Genomic DNA, 18,406 nt, shown 5'->3' on the forward strand with positions numbered 1-18,406 from the left:
AGGAAGCGGGTGGGATCCTAGCGGCACATCATTGGACTCAATGAAACCAGGAAAATCCTAACCTCGAGTTAGATTCAGGCCAGCTGACCGAGCTTTGAATCAAATGAAAAGCCTTCTACTGTGTCAGTACAGAAGAGTCAGGGACGCTTGAGGCTAAACAGGGAACTTCTAGTATCAAAAACTCTTGGAAAGTGTTGCCAAGTTCAATAACTGGTCTGAATTCTTGGAGAAGTTGGCTGTGAGAAAAAAGTCTGATCTTGTCTGGGCCTGTGCTGGGGCCTGGAACCCGAGAGAGGGCGTTTGTCTGCCCAAGGGTGACCTCTAGTGGGAGCATTGGTCACCTGACTTTGGGCCTGGAGACGGCTTCAGGGACCATTTATCGTCCACAGGCAGAGTGTTTTACAATTTACAAAATGCTTTTACATGTTATTGCTTCGTTTGATCTCACAATCCACAGGGCCTCTTACTGTATTCTTCCCCCACCCCCAAATAAAAAACCAACCCACCACAAGGGGATAAAAACCATCCCAGGAAGGTGTGCAGTCTCACCTCCACTGGAGCAGGGTCTCAGATCTAGAACTGCAGGGACATTAGAGACCAGAGCCCAACCCTCTCATTTTATAGATGAGATCGAGCTCACAGAGTCAGGAATCAACAGAGGTGGGGACCAAACACAGGTGTTCCTGGCTCCAAGGTCAGTTTTCTATTCTCTTAGAAATTAAAAAGACTATAAAGACCAGGATTTGGGGATAAAATGTTTATTGTACCAAGCTTATTAAATATGCCTATCTACAACAGGCAAACAAATACAATCCATGTAAAAGTAAATGGTGGTTAGTAAGCTTAGTAATGGAGAACAGATCCTTTTTGTCCATGGGCACATCTCCTTTCCCCATCCTCTGCCTGGTCCACACAATGGGACCATGACGTTAACAAGACTCGTTTATAAATGAGGTCCTTTCATTCCACTCTCTTAGATGGGAAATCCAAGGCGGACACTGGCTCCATGCTGCTGTTGGCCATGCTTAGCAAGGCACCGATGTGGTTTGCCCATTCACAAATGGGCATCCCTCACTTACCGTCATTAGTAGAAGTGTTAATACGAGTTAACATCAAACCAAAGGCCGCAGATGAAGACAACCAGTGGAACAATAAATAGATCCCTAAGGCGCACAATTTTTAAAAAATCTGCCCCTTTCCATAATGTGTGGTTGTTGTATATGCCCAAGATTTAATAAATCGACTTTATTTAGAGAGAGTGGTACCAGGGCCTGTCTAAAGGAGAAAACACTCAAGTATAAAATCCAGAGAAAGAGAGACTTATGGAGGAGAATCCACAAAACCCCAAACGCCCCCCACAGTTAAGCTACCCAGGAGACCCTGTGATCAGTGGGCAGCCCTTTAGGGATCTTAAAATGCAACTTTTTTGTATGAATGTACAAACTTTTAAAAGGCTTCTCACCAGTCAAGTGGTTCAAAGTCAATTAAGACAGTAACAGCATGAAAGTGGATTCAATTTGGGGCATTTCATGTGCTTTTCACAGGTGTCCGTGTTTCTGACTCTGAATACCCAGTGATATCCGGGATGGAGTTTTTTTTTTTTTTAAAAACCCATAAAACATTCATCTACAATCATTTTAGCAATAGCAAAAATAAAGAGTAAATGTTTCTCAGAAAGTGATTGAGCAGGCCCTGAACGCTTGGAGACATTCACACGTTCCCTTGCCATTTGTCAAGTGCTAGAGGGTGGGCGAAGGAAATGAGTCAGGCCCCTGGCTGAACCCACACCCACCCAAATCCCAGAATGAAAAAATCACATGGGACATAATGTGCGCATTAGCGAGGCTGATTTCTCCTAGGTTCCGTTGGCTTCTGGAGTCACCTTAATGCATTGCAAACAATTTGTGGGAGATCTGAGCAGAAAGCAACGGCCACCTGCACAGCTCAGTCTCTCACAGGGACTAAGGAGGAGGCTAATGAGCTGGTTCAAGATCGCCATGAGCCCAGAACAAGCCTTCTGAAATGCAGACAGGTTACACTGGTAGATGGGTCTGTCTCAATGTGCGTGGTTAGCCATCCCCGGCCTCAGGCAAACCCTCGAACCTTGTCTACCTGCTTGGCCCTCATCCCAGGCTGGCAGAGAGACTGAGGTGAGAATGTGGAAAAGGGAGAAAGCCACGGTCGGTCTTCTTTGGGCCTCCTTGACCTGCCATGGCCAGATCATCTTCAGAGAATCATGGTTCCCTGGTGAGGGAGGCCCAAAGGTCAGGGCTTTTCATCCAGGCTTCTCCTCCCACTTCAATCTTGCTAAAAATCCTACCTGTAGTGTTTTCACAGCATTGCAAACAGAGACACACAGGATGGCTTGGCTACTGATGAGGCCAAGGAGTTGATGCTTCAAGTTAGAGAGGTGGCCTTGAATAGCAGGCATCATACAGGCCTGATTTTGTGCCAGGCCTCCAAGATGGTGGTGCTTAAACCTTCTTTGGAATGCCAGGCACACCAAGAGGGTCAGGCTGTGGAAGCCTGCAGATGGCTTGGCCCAGAGATGCTGAAGGCTAGTAAGCTGTAGCAGGTACAGGTAGCGATGCTATTTACACCAAGCTACACCAAGCATTTTCTTGGGTGACAACACAGAGCTGGGAAGGCCTGAAGCAGGCTTAAGAAAACTACTCTGGAATTTGGGGTGGGTGGGAGGCCTGTGGTTTTCTCAATGTTGCTCTGAAAATTCTAAGCCTAGGCAACATCGAAGAAGAGTGAGGGAGGGGGAAGAGGCCCATGATCCCATACCAGCCCACCACCATTGCCGATGGACTTCCAAAAAAGAGCAGAATGGCAGCCTACCAAAATGATTAGAAATGCAGAAAACTGTAGAAATAGGAACAATGTAGGTGGCATAACCTGATTTCAAATGTCATTAAAAAAAAACCACATGCAACAGTATTAATAAAAAACAATGCTGGCTTTGTTATTAGACAGTAAGCTCCTTGGATGCAGGGACTGTTTTTACCTTTCTTTGTAACTGCTTCTCCACCCCCACCCCATCACCCTGCCCCCAGGCACTTAACATGGTGCCTGGCACACAGTAGGTGCTTAATGAATGCTTGTTGATTAGACTAGACTACACTGGATGAAGTAAAATTCTCATTGTATATTTGATGCATTGAACAGATAAAGGTTATTCCTTTTTTCCCACCCACCACAATAATGCTGGCTAACTGTCATTTTAAAACAAAACTGGCTTCACCCAAAGGCCTAATATTAATGAGTTCAATTTAAAAACAAACAAAAAGAAACAAGTAAAGACAGTCCCAATCTCCCAAGCTACCACTATGGAGTAAATTCAAAAGATGAATCCAAAAATCCACGTGAGTGGGTTTTGGAGGCACATGCACACGCACACACATACAGAGGATGGACAAACAGACAGACAGACAGACACAAACACACACACATGCAGGGATAGCTGTGCAACATTTGCATGATGGTGTTTTAAGCACCCACATCTTGGCCAATGAAATGAGTCCCAAATCTATCCAGCACTGGACCATTCACCTATTCCCCCTCCACCTGGGCTAGAAAAGAATGAACCTGGAGAAATCCACCAACATTCACGTTTGGAGTAAAGCATCAGGCAAGGAGCATCTGGCCTTCACCATCATTGCTGCTCAAGCCTGTGGGTCACTTGGAAAGGCAGAGGCTGCCTGGCACATGGCGGTATCATCCCTGTTAGAAATGCTCCGGGTGGCTCTGGAGGCAGGACAGCAGCTCCTGGACGGGTCGGCCTTCGTAGCAGATCTGATAGATGGCTGTAAACAAGGGAAACCTGGAGAGAAGGGCAAAAGGGGATGCAGTTAGATGGGTCCATCTGGCAACGGATGCCAAAGCTTGCAGGCTGCCTAAAAAGGCACTCTGCCTCCCCAACCTTCCTTTACATCCTGTTTTTTCCCTTCAGAACCAAGACTTTTCCTGGGCCTCGTCAATCCCAAGCATGCATTAACATTCCCATGTGACAGGCATGGAGCTTGAAGCTGGGCATAGGAAAGCTCTGTCCCCTGCTGATTCTGAATTCGAATGCTTTTAGCATCTTCATTTATATCGTCAGCCAGCACATCTCAGTCCCCGGGTTCTGCTTTCTTTGCTCTGCATCAGCTCATCCAAGGCTTCCCCAAGGATCTCTGAATTCCTCACATCACAGTAATATCCCACCATCTCTTCAGCTGTTTCCAGTTTATCTACCATCTCTGTGTCCAGGTCAGTCCCACCCCCACCTCCACTCCACCAGATGCCAATGCCTTCCCCTCCAAGGATTCTGTCAATCAGTCGACATGCATTTATTAAGGGCTTACTATGGGCCAGGCACTGTGCTAAGCTTTGGGAATGCAAATAGAAAGAAAGGCAGCCTCTGCCCTCAGGAGGCTTCCATTCTAACATCAAGAAGACAACATGGAAAAGAATGAGGGGGAAGTGAGGAGGACAGCCTGGAGAAGCATGAAGATGTGAAGGGCTTGGGGACAACCAGCCAATCAAAGGGAGAGGCCCCTGGGGCTGAGGGAACTCCAATGTGGGAAGCTGTCCAGGGCAAACAGCCCCTGGGGTCCCACTGCTGTGGTGCCCACGCCTAGAACTCCCTCCCTTGGCATCAGCTCCCAATGGCTAAGGGCTGGCCTGGGCTCGGCATGTCCCCCTACGGCAGGTCTTGTCCCGGGTGGAAAAACCCCTATTGAATGCTTTGTGCTTTATACACCCACCATGCGCCTCCCCACTGTGCTGTTGCTATTTTCAAATGACTCCCAGTTTCTGGTGTGATTTTGTAAGTTGGAAGGATTTTAAAATCGCAAGTACCTGCCATTCCTTAGCTCTCTGCTAAAGCACTGGCTGTAAAACTAATCACATGGTGTTTCACTTCTCAACATGACCGACCAGCTACAGACTGCTGGAAGAAGGGACTTAGGATCCCACTGACACTTGAATTATTCAACTAGGAAAAAGCATCAAAGCAGGTGTGGGGAGCCTGCAGCCTCAAGGGCACCTGTGGCCTTCTAGGTCCTCGGGTGCGGCCTTTTGACTGAGTCCAAGTTTGACGAAACAAAGCCTTTTATTGAGGGGATTTGTTCTGAGAAGTTTGGATTCAGTCAGAGGGCCGCCCATGAGGACCTAGAGGGTCACAGGTTCCCCACCCCTGCACCAAAGTGAAGGGTTAAGTTTTATTTTGCCCCTACTTCTCCCCGGTGAATAAAGTCACATGAGGAAAGTGCTGGAGTCAGATGACTAATGGGAAACCTTCACCAAAGCCAGTGACTGGGAGAGGGATGAGCCACGCCAGCCCAAAGCAATCCTGTTCTGAACACCCAGGGAAGGTGGGAGATACAGTTCATTCATCAGGAGACACACTTGGCTGTTCACAGACTCTAACGGGCTTCTCTGGGAAGAAGCAGGGAGAGGCTACCCTGACCATGGTCTCTTTGTATCCAATCCCCAGGACCTATCACAGCACCTGACAAACAGCAGGTGTTTAATACACGCTTGATGACTGACATTCAAAGCACTGGAGACCCAACAGCTTAAGAGGATCTCAATGTCCACTTGGGAGACAGAACACGGCTGACAAATCACAGACCTGGTCAGACATGAAGTCATCACGTGATGAAGCGGTAAATGGGGATAGAGACCATCATATCACACTCCACTGGAGCCCCTGGTGAGTACGGCCCAAGCCTGTCACTCTAAGAAGCAGCTACTTACTTATCCAGGACCCCCTTCTGCTTGACGATGCGATACACTTCTGCTGAAGTCGGAGGTCCCTGGAGCTTCTGGCCATTCAGCATATCTTTCTCCAGTTCCTCAATGGTCTTAAAAACAAAAAATCCAAGTGCTCGCAATGACAGAAGTCACCGGAGATGCCCCTGGCCAGGGCTCAGCCGACTCATCACTGATGACCAAGCAGCATCTCCACCCCCACCCCATCCTCCCGCAGCTGAGACTCAGAAAGCCTTTGCCAAGGCTGACTCGGGGACCTGAGGCCGCCCCGCCCAGGGCAAGGACTCTTTTGGGGGCTCCTGGACATTCGCCAGGGGTGGGGCAGGCTGACTACCTTTCCGGTCTTGACAAATGCTTCAGCTACTCTCCGGTTCCGGCCCCCATAGCATGTGGTGATCAGGTCGGCCACCCCGCAGCTCTCCAGGAAGGTGGCCGTGGACACCTGCCCCTTACAGAAGATCCTGGCGAAGGAGATCATTTCCATGAGCCCCAGGCGGATGACAGCAGCCTTGGTGTTGTCCCCGCAGAGCAGCCCGTCACAGAAGCCGGCTCCCACCGCCACGATGTTCTGGGGGGTAGGAGAAAGCACAGTGTTAGAAGCGGCGGCGAACAATCAGAGAAGCCCATCTTCCAGAGGTCATGCAGCGCTTGCCGCATCCTCCCATTACCTCCCAACGTTGATCCTGGGGGGAAGGACTGGTCTGGGGGCTCCCAGTGTAGAACTTCCTCCTGCTTTCCATGAACAATTTAGTGTCACAGCATCCTAGATCTGGAGTCAGAAGGGCCTTTGGGGGTCATCTAATCCCACCCATGTATTTACAGAGGAAAAAAAGGGCACACTCGCCCGGGTCACATGGGCAGTAAGTGGTATAGGCACTGGAACGCAGGTGATGGCTGGGGGCATCAGGCTCAGATGCCCAGTGTGCATTAGACACAAGACACAAACCCAGGTCTCCCCCACTCCCAGAATGGCACTCTGTGCCCTACGCCACCCTGCCTTCTAAAAGAGAAGGTATCACCAAAGGCATGGGAGTGGATGGTCCAAGGGCAAGAATAGAAAATTAACAGTCAGCTTGGCTCTAAAAATACAGAAACGTGGCTGGTAAAAAGCACAGAGACCTTGTTCAACAGACATCATTTCATACACATATATTCACTTCACAGATGGGAAAATGGTGACCGTAGGAGGCTACCCGCCTCCTCCCTCTCATTTCTCAGGGGAGTACCATGGAGTGATGGTCCAGAATGGCAGGGACTAGCCTTGTGATGAGCTGCGTTTGTTTTCCCACCTCCCCCTGGGGGCTCCTGAGCCCCCTCTCTCCCCGAGGCCTGCCCCAGACCCCACCTTCCTGTAGGCCCCTGCCCCTGAGGATCACATCCTACTCTCCTGTCCTGGTGATCACCTTTGATGTGGCATCTTCCTCCCTCACCATCTTTTCTGCTTTTGTTTATGTTCCCAGGGCTTAGCACAGAGCTGGGCACATGGTAAGATAAATAAGATAAAGACGAGTAAGATAAATGCTCCGTCTAGGCCTGGGAGATCAGCCAAGTTTCAAGATGTGTTGCTAAGCCCCTAAACTCAGGTCTACCACCACCCCATCCCAACCCACCTTTTCAGCCAAACTGGCCTCCCCTCTGTTCTTCACACAGGACATTTTATCTCTCACCCCGTGATGTGGGAGCTGGGGGGGGCAGGGGGCATGGTGCTGGAACTGGACTCAGGCAGACCCGAGTTCAAATCTAGCCTCAGACACTCGAACTTGTGTGACCCTGGCCAAATGACTTAACCTCAGTTACGATGTGGAGAAGGGGAGAGGTGGGGAGAAAAACAGATTTTTATTTGAAAAAAATAAAATATTAAAAACTGAGACTACTCAAACACCATCTCCTGCCGGAGGCCATCAGCCAGTCAACAGGCATGAATGAATTATTAATGGTCACTTGGTACCAGGCCCTGGGCTAAGTGCTGGGGATGGAGCCTCCAGGCCTGAGACTCATTTGTTCTTTGTCTGTAATCTCAGTGGTGGGAGCATAGGTTGGGGGTGGGGGGTAGGATGGGGGGGGTCAATATCCCTCAGGGAGGCAGCCAGACAAAGGGGAGAACCCAGGACACTTGGCAGAGTCATGGGACGGTGTGGACGGCTGCAGGAGGGTGGGATGGTGTGGACATGGGGGCTGCAGAGGGCTGGGATGGTGTGGACATGAGGCTGTGGAAGGCTTGGATCTGGATGGAGGTAAGAACAGCCCTGTCTCCCACCCCTGGGGCTGGCCCATCTTAGGGTTATTTTTACGAATATTTTTATAACTTCATCTCAGTAGGTTTCCTTTTGTAATTCCCTGTATTTTTATACATTTAAAAACACGACCTGAAGGTGGGCGTCAGCTTCTGGGCCTGACAAAGGGGAGCCTGGACCCCAAAAGGTAGAGAACCCCTGATCTAGACACTAACTTAGCTTCCAAGCACCATCCCATAGTGTCAAAGCTGGCGACAGAAAAGGCCAACCTAAGACCAACGATTGGCACTGATTCTGGGACAGACATTTATCCCTTCACCCTAGACCAGGAATTCCCATTGGGCCCAAGAATTCTGCTCAGGCATCGAGTCTTCCTTGCCCACTGGTGGGGGTCACTGTGGAGTTACAGGCTGTTCAGGATTCCTATTGATTTGTTTTAAAAAGAGGTCCATCCCTCACCCCATACAGAGCTCTCCCCAAAGTGACAACTCCCTGGCCTTTCTGCACTTTGGTCATGACCAACGAAGGGGTGGGGGTGGGGAGAAGTAGAAGGAACATTGTCTGGAGAGTGAATGACGGTGCTGGGTTCAAATGTGACCCAGGCACTTACCACCTCCATGACCATCAAGCCTCAGATGAAATGCTAGGGTGCTCTGGACGAAAATACAAAGAATGAATAGGCCTAATCTCAAGGAGCTCCACACTTCTATCGGGAAAGCTGTGTGTGTGCATGTATGTGTAGGCATGTGCATATGGACACACGTGTGCATATGTGCAGATATATACATACACGTGTGTGTGCACAATCCAAACACACATATACACAGATGCGTACCAATATACATAGACACACGTCTAATATAAAATTTACTGTGTAGTATACAAAATTCATCATACCACGGCCACACTACACCTACACAGACAAGACGAATCTAAAGACTTGGCCTGGATGCCCAGGAGGCAGTTTTGGGGGGAGGCCCTGGAAGGCTTCCTGTCCAAGGGGGCATGGGGAGGAGGGTCTAGAAGGAAGGGGGGAGCAGGGAGGGCCCGAGGGAAAGGACAGACGCAGCCACAGGGTGTCAGGTGTCATGAAGGGGAGACATAGCCTGTTTGGCCAGACTGCAGAGGTAGGAAGGGGCAGAAGGTGGAACAAGGCTGGAAGGGCAGGCTTGGAAAGAACTTTCACCCCAGAGGAAAGGGGGCTAGGCAAAATCCTCTGGGCCCTCTGTAAAGTGAGGGGGTCCAAGGTCCCTTCCGGCTTGAAATCTATGACTGGATTGCCCAATGGAGGGTGCCACCAGAAATATGAGGAAGCTCCCAAAGAGGGTTCAGGCAGAAAGGGCCCATATAAAAGTAAAAAAACCAAAAACTAAAAACCAAAGCAGGTGTGCATCTGTTGGTAAAGGGAAGAGAACTGTTACGTGAATGTAAAGAAAGAGAATTCCAGAGTCAGCTGGGCCTGGAATCAGGAGGGCCCGAGTTCAAATCCAGCCTCGGACACTCACTACCTGTGTGATCTTGGGCCAATCACTTCCTCTGTCTGCCTGAGTTTCCTTCATTGTAAGTAGTAATAATAGCGTCTCCACTTTAGGAGCACCAGATGAAAGGATATTTGTCAAAAGCACTTAGGCAGTGCCTAGCGCACAGTAGGAGCTATAAAGATGCTTATTCCTTCCCTGCTGTAAGAAAAGACATGAATGGAGGCTCACTGAGGGCACAGGAAATGTCATTTTTCCCCTTTGTTCCCCCAGTGCCGGGCACACAGTAGGCACTTAGTGTTTCTTGACAGATCAGGAGGAATTCAGAGAAACATGGCTAGGTTTGTATGACCCAATGCAGAGTAACGTGGTTCTGAGGAGGACCAGAAGAACAGGCTACAGGATGTGACTGCGATAGATAATGCGGATGAAAACCCAGCTGAGAGGCAGGTGTGCTCACACCACCTGCAATGAGCACTCCTGGGCCAAGGGGGCAGCTGGTGAAACCTGACCCCTCCTCTGGGAGACCGAGCAGGTCTGTGTGTGTGGAAGGCAGCATGTGCTGTCCCCTCTGCTTAACTCTGTCCTCCTGGTTACAAGAGGGACCCTCTGACCTAAAGGGGAGAAGCAGGGAGTGCTCTGGAAAGAGCCATGAGATTTTCTAAACAGTTGCCAATACAACGTCAGACTCCGCCAGAACACCTCGGACAGCTGAACTGGTAATGGGGCCTCAGAAGCCTCCCACCAGTCCACCCACCGCGTACAGCCAAGGAAGCTGACGTCAAGTAACTTGCCCAGGGTCACACAGTATGAAGTGGCTGGGCCAAGATTTGCACCATGATTTCTGCCTCCAGAGCCAGGGCCTTTTCTGCTGCCCGTCTCCCCTCCCCCTCACTTTAGAGGGCACCGCCCCCCTTTCAGATGGAATACCGCTGCCTTGTGATCAGTCCCCAAAATACCTGTTCCTTCTTTCAGATGCATCTGGCAAAGGTTAAACAAACCTACAGGCTGAGGTCTGGGGACTGTGTTGGGCGACTAACCTGGCAGATGTCCCTGTGTCTGCCCAGCCGTAAGAGTTACCACGACGCAGGTGGAAGCTGAATCTGGGGCCATTTTCTGAGCTAAAATTATGCCTCTTTTCAGCAGGTGGCTGTACTCGGGCCTCACTCTGAAGTGGAATGTTGAAATCTGTCTTCCAAACCCAAAGGGCAAAGAAAGGGGCCAAGCTACTGGACAAAGCCTCTCTCCCTGCCATGCCACAGGAACATAGACACAAACACAGCTAAAGGTATTGCGTGCTCCTGAGGCCGAACCAGCCAATGGCTCCCTTCCTAAAACACTGAGCTGGAAGAGAGGTTCGTTAACACCCAAAGGGGCCATGGAGGCTTCCCCCCTTCATAAAACACAAACAACAGTTGAGGGAAGGGAGGCAGAAAGAGCTCCAGACTGAAAAAGAAGGGGCACAGAATGAAAGATCGGACCCGGCTCTGGAGGAACCTGAGGGAGCCATTAGGTTTCATAGCTATCTACTCTGAAGGCTCCTCTCAGCTCTGACCTTAGTTCTAAAGGCCCAGTCTGGCTCTAACATCCTATAGGCTTGGTCTGGCTCTACCATCTTTTGTTCTAAAAGTCCCTCTTGACTCTGAGCTCTGACCTCTATGTTCCAAAGGTCCCTCTCACTGTGGTTCCTCCATTACCCATATCACAAGCCTGCAGGAACCACTGTTACTGAGTTTCCCAGGCTCATTCTGGGGAGGCTTCCTCACTGACTTTCTTCCTTTCAGAGACTCTCTCTCCACAATGGTAGCCAACATAAACCCACTTCCAGGCTGTCTGCCAGAGAACATGGGCCGTTCATGCGATAGCTGACAACTGAAGCTTGCCAGGAGCCCCCTTCTCTTCCAGCTCCCTTGGTCCCAGCCAGGATTTCGCTGGGCTGCAGCTACAGACACCACTCACCAGCGGCACTTAAAACGCAGCCTTGGAGTTTCCAGGCCAACCACTGAGCAATTAGGCCCTTGCCAATATCATTGGTGCCCCTGCTGTCAAGCGGTCATTATCTTAATGAAGAACCATTAAATGGACATTTAAAAAGGGGACCAACAAAAGTCCAGTGGCCTGAGTTAGTGTTTAAACTAGGCACTGCCAACAGCAGGGCAGGCATCCCCCTCCATGAGCATAAAGGGAGAGAAAGATGGCAGCTGGCCAGGGGCCCAAGACTTGCATGAGCTTCAGTTAAACAAACACTTTTCTAGCTGCTCAGGGGAGCGGGGTAAGCACCTATGCTGGTCATGCCAGGAATTGGTTCTTCTATTCCTCTTGCCTCCCTCCCCCAATTCTCCCTCCCCACCCCACCAAAAACTAACCATGCAGGAAGTAGAGTTCTCATTTCCTGGAAGGTCAACGATAGGACTTTTGGGAAGGGTGGTAAAGTGGGTATAGAATGAGGCATACACATGGCCAATGTGTTCATTTGTTTTACTTAATTCTGCTTTGTTAGAAGAGAGAATTCTATTTGGAGTAGGGCTGAATCACTGAAGTGATAGTGATGCAAAAAGAGAACAAAAATCATTTTAAACAAAAGATTGCATCTCAATGACCTCTGGTTCTCTCTACTAAAGAAGACAGAATTTATACTGTACATCCTATTAAAAATACTTTCTCATTTTTTGATGGCTTCCCATACCTCTTTTGTTCCCAAATACATCCCTCTGCCCTCCCATCCTCAGGAGGTCATCCACAGTTATTGTGACTTAGAGCCTGCAACAGCTCGGTATCCTCCATTCACGGAGTCAAGAGAGTGCCTCTCTGTACCTCTACACCTCCCCGTACCTCGGAAATGGCTTTACCTTGAGCGCCCCGCACAACTCTACAGTGTCAGCATCCTTCACGACAGTGATTCGGAAATTTGGGGTCTGGAGGAGTTCCTTGAAGAGAAGCCCATTCTCCAGGACCTTGCTGCCTGTTATTGAAGGGCAAAGACATTAACAACTTTTGATCTTTGTTGTTTGTTCTGGTTAAAAAAAGTTTTTCCCCCCATGATCAAATGCTTATCTTCACTCCCTTCCATCATCCTTGTTTGAAGGAAAAAAGACAAACAAAACTCTTGTACCAAATACCTTAGACTCTCAGAAGTCTTTAAAGCATAATGACATTCCTGTACAAGCTCTAGATTTAAAATGTTGGGGGGGGGAGTTCCCCACCACCCTGCTGCTGACTGAGAGCTTCCTACTGAACAGTTTAAACCATCTATAGAGTCCTCATGGATGGCAAGTCTCTGCTTCCGAAGCCAACAACAAATAATGGCAACTCAAGTAGAGGGTCATTGGGGCATCTTAATAAATTAAAATGGGCAGAGGAGAGAAGGGAAGGAAGGCCAGAGCAAAGCCGGGATGGGCGGGACAGCCCCAAGGGCAACAGGAAGGAAGAGCTAGCATTCATAGGCCAGTGTTCTTTATGATGTATAGGAAGATGGGTGTGTGTGCGTGTGTGTCTGTGTGTGTGTGTGTGCGTATGTGTGTGTGTGCATGTGTGTGTGCGTGTGTATGTGTGTGTGTGCGCGCGCGCGCGCACGCGCGCGTGCTCGCGAGGGCGAGAGCCATTTAGAATAACAAAAAAGAAGAGAAAAGCCCTGCAGAACCCTGAAATGTGGAATGTGGCTCTAATACTCCAAACACCTTCCCCAAACAAGCCCTGCCTCTGAAGAGCAGGGAAGTTCTGGGCAAATCACTTAAAGGGAGAATCAGAAGAAGGAATGAGGGGAGACCTCCCTGACAGGTGGCACTGCACTGCTGGGTTCTGAAGGAGGAGAAGGAGGAGGAGGAGGAGGCATAGGAGGGAAGGATGGAGGGCAGGTAGGAGACAAAGGCCCAATGCAGGAGATGGAGGGTCATACTCCCAGAGTATTTCCTGGGTTTGTTAGGAGGCTTTAGGGAGAAGAGGGATGGGGAAAGCCCTCTAGAAACTGTAAAGGACTGCTGCTAAATGCCTTTCCGAAGCAGTGACCAAGTAAGCGAGTAGCCAGGTGACCTCATGGGGCTGGTCAGCTCGTGTTCAATGCCGGCTTGGGAACTGCTCGGGTGAGATCAGAATGCGGGGTAGTGTTCCCTTTCCCCAGGTTCAGTCTGGACCGATGAATGAGCCAGGCCAAGCACAGAAGACACAGTCACAGAGTGAAGACGATGAAGAGCAGAGAGCCTGGAGTGGCTGTGGGCCAGCCTTTTGCTGCCCACCTCCCACTCTGGCCATCTTCACGTCATCCACTGCAGTCACACACAGAAGGTGCTTAATAAATGCTTACTGAGGGACACCGCAGGTGGCTTGTAAGCTCCCCACTCTTTTCAGCCCCCCGCCCAGCCATAATCACATCAATGCCGTACATCAAAGGCGGAAGGGTGTGACATCTGAGGTGACTTCCCAAGCCCGAATGCCCTCTTCCCCAGAATGTGAGATCCCTGTGGGCAAGGCCCATCGGCGCTTCTGTATCTGAGGGCCAGGCACATATGCGGGAATGCTCCTCCATTCATCCCAGCTGCTTAATCACAGACACAGCTTACCTGCCAAGTTTCAACGTCCTTGACTGTGAAATGGGAATATTATGCCTGTCCTATTTACCTCCCAGGCTACTGGGACAGTGAAATGAGATGCTCTGTCTAAAGCAGTTTGGAGACCTTAACCTGCTACCTAAACACAAGACATCCTCGTCCTCACCCACACCCTCACTTAGGAGGCAGGCACTAAGCTGTCCGATGGAGGCTTCCTCTGAAGCGTTACTGTCACACTGAGCTGTCCAAAGGGAGGTCGGGGAGCAGGTGGGTCCTACCAAGCTAGGGGGCTTCCAGCATGGACCTCAGTGTGATGACATCAATCAATGTTTACATTAATTAAGGACCTACTATGTGTCAGGCACAGGAGACAACCAAGACCAACCAAAAGAAAACAACAACCCTGTGAAATAGCTTACATTCTGTTGGGTATAAAAAACATCTACAAAAAAAAGTAATTACTGAGTTATTTCTAGAGAGACAGCATCTGCACCTGGGGTCAGGGAGGAAGACTGAAATCACACAGGCTTCCTCTAGGCAGCCATTGAGCTGAGAGTGTAAGGGATTTTATAACAATGACAGCTCGCTCACACACACACACACACACACACACACACACACACACACACACGGCACTTCACACATAATTATCTCACTGGATATCCCTATTTCACAAACAGGGAAACTGAGGCCAGCAGCAGTGAAGAGCTTCGCAGGCGTCCCACAGCCGGGAAGTGCCTGAGGCTGGACTTGAGCTCAGGAAGAAGAGCCTTCCTGACTCCAGGCTCCTTGCTCTATCCACTGCACCACCTAGCTTCCTAGTTACTCGGGTTTCCCCTTGTAGTTACTTGTTCTACATTATCATATGTTGTCATATTTGTCATTTACACTGATCTGTGTCCATGTTCCCCTCCACAGAATGTGAGCTCCATGAGGGCTGGGACTGCTTCCTTTGGGGCATTTTATTTCAGTGCCTAGGACATGGCCTGGCATATAGTAGGTGCTTAATAAATGCTTGCTGAATGAATGGAGAGGGAGAGAGGTAAGAAAGCGCCTGCCTCAGGCCTCTGGGTTCTCTGGGCTCAACCACAGCCTGTCCCACTCCCGAGGGTTCTCCCCTCCCCTCCTGCTTGGGGCTGTCCTGGCCGTGGTAGTCACCCCAGGCTGCCTCCTTTCATCCCTACCCAGAGAGCTACAATCCTGGATGGCAGTGTGCGCCTTCCTAGTTGGCAGCTGATCTATGCTATAGTAAGGGGGTCTCTGGATCCCGCCTCTAATAACAAGTGTTTGTGACAGTAGCATTCTAGGGTCAAGATCCCACCTCAAGAACCAGGAAGGTAACAGTTTATTATGTGAAAGTAACAGGGGCATGGGATGGGGTGGGGGAGGGCCCAGCCTGGGAATTCCAAGTTCAGGCAGGAGAGGAATGAGCCAAGGACACCAGTGAGTGTCAGAGCCTCCTCTTGGGCCAGTGGCAGCAGGTGATGCCTTGGGACCAGCATAAAACCATTTTACTGGGGAAAGGACCTTTTAAAGGGACAGTAAAGACTAAAGGGGATGGTGGGAGGGAGGAAGAAAAGCACCACCTGTGCAGCCCAGATCAAAGTCAGGTGCCCTGGGCCAGGAATAATTACCCGAGGGATGGGTTAGCCCAGTTTTCTAGGTGAGTGAAGGAGGGGACAGGAGTACCAAGCATCTCCCACTTCTAAGACCTTGGAGGGAATGCAAAGTCCGGGAGGGCTGTGAGAGCTCCCAGAGTTGGACCTGGACTTAGTGGCTGGCTGATGCCTTGGGTTTGGATAAAGGGAGGGACCCTGGGAGGCCAGGGATGGGGAGCCCAGGCGTGGGGCTGCCTTCAGGGTCAGTTTTATTGTAAGCTCTATGTTCCTTAAAAGCCTTTGGGAAGTTGAGATGGTGCTAATGAGCTCTGGTCCTGGATTTGGGACCCCTCAGCTGTCTCTGCCCCATATTGGACAAGGTGAGAGGATCTGAGTTCCAGTCCTTCCTCTGACATACACTGGCTGTGTGACCCTGGTCAAGTCACTTACTCCCTTAAGGGCTAAGATGCAGAGCAGGAAAGGGCCTGCCCTGATATAGAAAGGGTTTTCGCTGGGCGCTCCCCACGTCAACGAAATTCTAGGTGCCCTACACTAAGGTCATCAAAATAAAAGCAGTTAAACTCGTGTTAACTGAAAACAATAAGCTCCCCATCTGGCCTGACTCCCCAAAGCAAACACCTGTCACGATCTCAGGCTCCCACCCCCCAGGCTGCTCAGGACCATGCCGAGGAGAAGGCCTTTATTCTCCTCCAACACTCAAGGCCACATGCTCCCGGCCCAGCAGGTCCCTCCAGGTGGGCTGGGCCTGAGACCACCTCCTCACAGCAGCCCAGACAGAAGGCTCATTAATGGCCCTTCCTCTACAAAGGTCAAACAGTGCGCTCCTCCAGCCCTTAGGACATGGTGCCTGGGCAGAAGAAGGTTTTCAAGCCCTTTGAAAACACCAAGTTTCACAATCTAGGGAGGCCTGGTGGATCACAGGGTTATAGAGTTAGAGCTGGAAGGGTCCCCAGGGTCCAACCCCTTCATTGCACAGATGAGGAAACGGAGGCCCAGGGAAGGGGCTGACTTGCCCATGATGACAAAGGCAGGATTTGAACCCAAGGCCTCTGACTCCAGCCCCAGTACCATATGCTACACTATGCCATCCCCGCCCCCCTCCCTCTGGGGCTGCTTCCTGTGAGTCTGAGCTGCAGCAGCGTGGCCAAAGCAACCTTTCCTGACCCCTCACCTAGCCCTGTGGTGCCCTCCAGGGTCCCTGTTAACAAACGACCTCTGTGTGAGACCCGGGACACCTCCCCCTGAAGTCACTGGGGCCTCTTCTGTTTTGTCTTGGAATGCATTTCTTCCCTATCCACCCAAGCTAGCACAGCACCTGGCATTCAGAGGATGCTTAATGAGTGCTAGCTGAATTGAAGCAACTTGCCAACGACACTCAACTAGTAAGAGGCAAGATTTGAACCCAAGACTTTCATCAGTATTGAGAAATTCAGAGCTAAAGATGGCTGCCTGCTCCAGCCATTGCCCGTGCCCTTACCGATCGTGGTCTCACAGAACTTCTCAGCAGCCACCTCGTTTGCGATGTTGGCGCCCATTAGCACGCTGATATCGATGCCCATCTTCTCTCGGATGATGTCAGAAATAAGTTTGAGCCCTTCGGGACCCTCGTCAATGCCCTAGAAATAGGATGCAAACAGGTCAAGGAAGAAACACTTGACAATTCTCTTGCTAGTCAGCTCTGCCTCTGCTGTCTCTGAGATGATAAAAAAGGGTGAAAAGGAAAATGGAGGTGTGAACGCGGGCGTAAAGGCAGCTGTGGAAATGCCGGTGCTGATGCCAGCCCAGATAATTCCTGCCTGTGGCTTTTGTTATTTTCTCCCCAGGAATATTTACTCATTTTTATCAAAGGCCGATGATTCATTTTCTTTCCAAGACCCACCAACGCTCAGGCTCTTATCTGCACAAAACTGTTTCTAGCGGCTCTATTCATAACCCAGGAAACAACCTAAATGTCCGGAGCTCGGACGGGCTGAACAGAGTGTGCCCGAGAATGGGTGGGGAGGCTGCTGCACCATCAGAAATGGCAGAGAGGGAAGGGGACAGTCCTGTAAGAAGTGAAGCAACAAAAGAAAATGCTGACCACGGCAACACCAAGAAGGGCAGCCTCGAATCACGGGAACAAAAATGATCTCTCTCCGCCTTGTTAGCATAGAACACACAGACAGACAGACAGACAGACACACACACATTTGTGTTCAAACTCTTCTGAGAGAAATGGTGGTTTTAATCTTTCTAGTTGAAACCCCAGACCCTAGCAGAGTGCCGCTACATAACAGGTATTTAGTAAATGCCTGACTAATTTCTGCATGGCTGTTTTTCCATTGAATCGGTTTTCTCATTTGTAAACTGAAAGGGTTGGACTAAGTGCCTTCCAGCTAGAGATAGATGATCCTAGGATCCACAATTTGATTGTCACCCTCATACATTGTTGGAGGAATTGCAAATTTGGTCCAAACATTCAGGAAAACTGGATTATGCCAAGAAAGGGAAGGAAAAACCCTTGGACCTGGAGATCCCAGCATTAGACACATACCGTAGGGAGGTCAAAGATATAAAGGAAAGCCCCATATACACCCAAATATTTATAGCAGCACCTTTTGTAAGAAAGATAAAGGTCTCTAATTAATAGGAAATAAAGGCCCTAAACATTAAACTCAGCCCAAACATTCCAATAAAAGTTATTAATGACCAGAAAGGAACATCCCTAATGGCCATCAGCTCACCTTCAAGGCCTCTCCCGTTTATTATCTCACCTTTCTCTTGTATCCCTA

The 18,406-nt window shown here is 49.9% G+C and overlaps 1 protein-coding gene across 1 annotated transcript in view; it reads right to left on the reverse strand.

The window, feature by feature from the left end:
• Positions 1 to 742: 742 nt before the first annotated feature.
• The window catches only part of GPD1L (glycerol-3-phosphate dehydrogenase 1 like), a 38,937-nt gene continuing 21,273 nt past the window's right edge, over positions 743 to 18,406 (reverse strand). The window contains exons 4-8 of the mRNA XM_036761116.1: positions 17,113 to 17,251; positions 12,322 to 12,434; positions 6,095 to 6,328; positions 5,746 to 5,852; positions 743 to 3,826 (exon numbers count right to left, since the gene is read on the reverse strand). Coding sequence (XP_036617011.1) covers positions 3,730 to 3,826; positions 5,746 to 5,852; positions 6,095 to 6,328; positions 12,322 to 12,434; positions 17,113 to 17,251 — 690 coding nt within the window. The 3' untranslated portion in view covers positions 743 to 3,729. The remainder of the gene's footprint in view (positions 3,827 to 5,745; positions 5,853 to 6,094; positions 6,329 to 12,321; positions 12,435 to 17,112; positions 17,252 to 18,406) is intronic.

This window comes from Trichosurus vulpecula, chromosome 5, assembly GCF_011100635.1.
Source record: "Trichosurus vulpecula isolate mTriVul1 chromosome 5, mTriVul1.pri, whole genome shotgun sequence".
NCBI lineage: Eukaryota > Metazoa > Chordata > Mammalia > Diprotodontia > Phalangeridae > Trichosurus > Trichosurus vulpecula.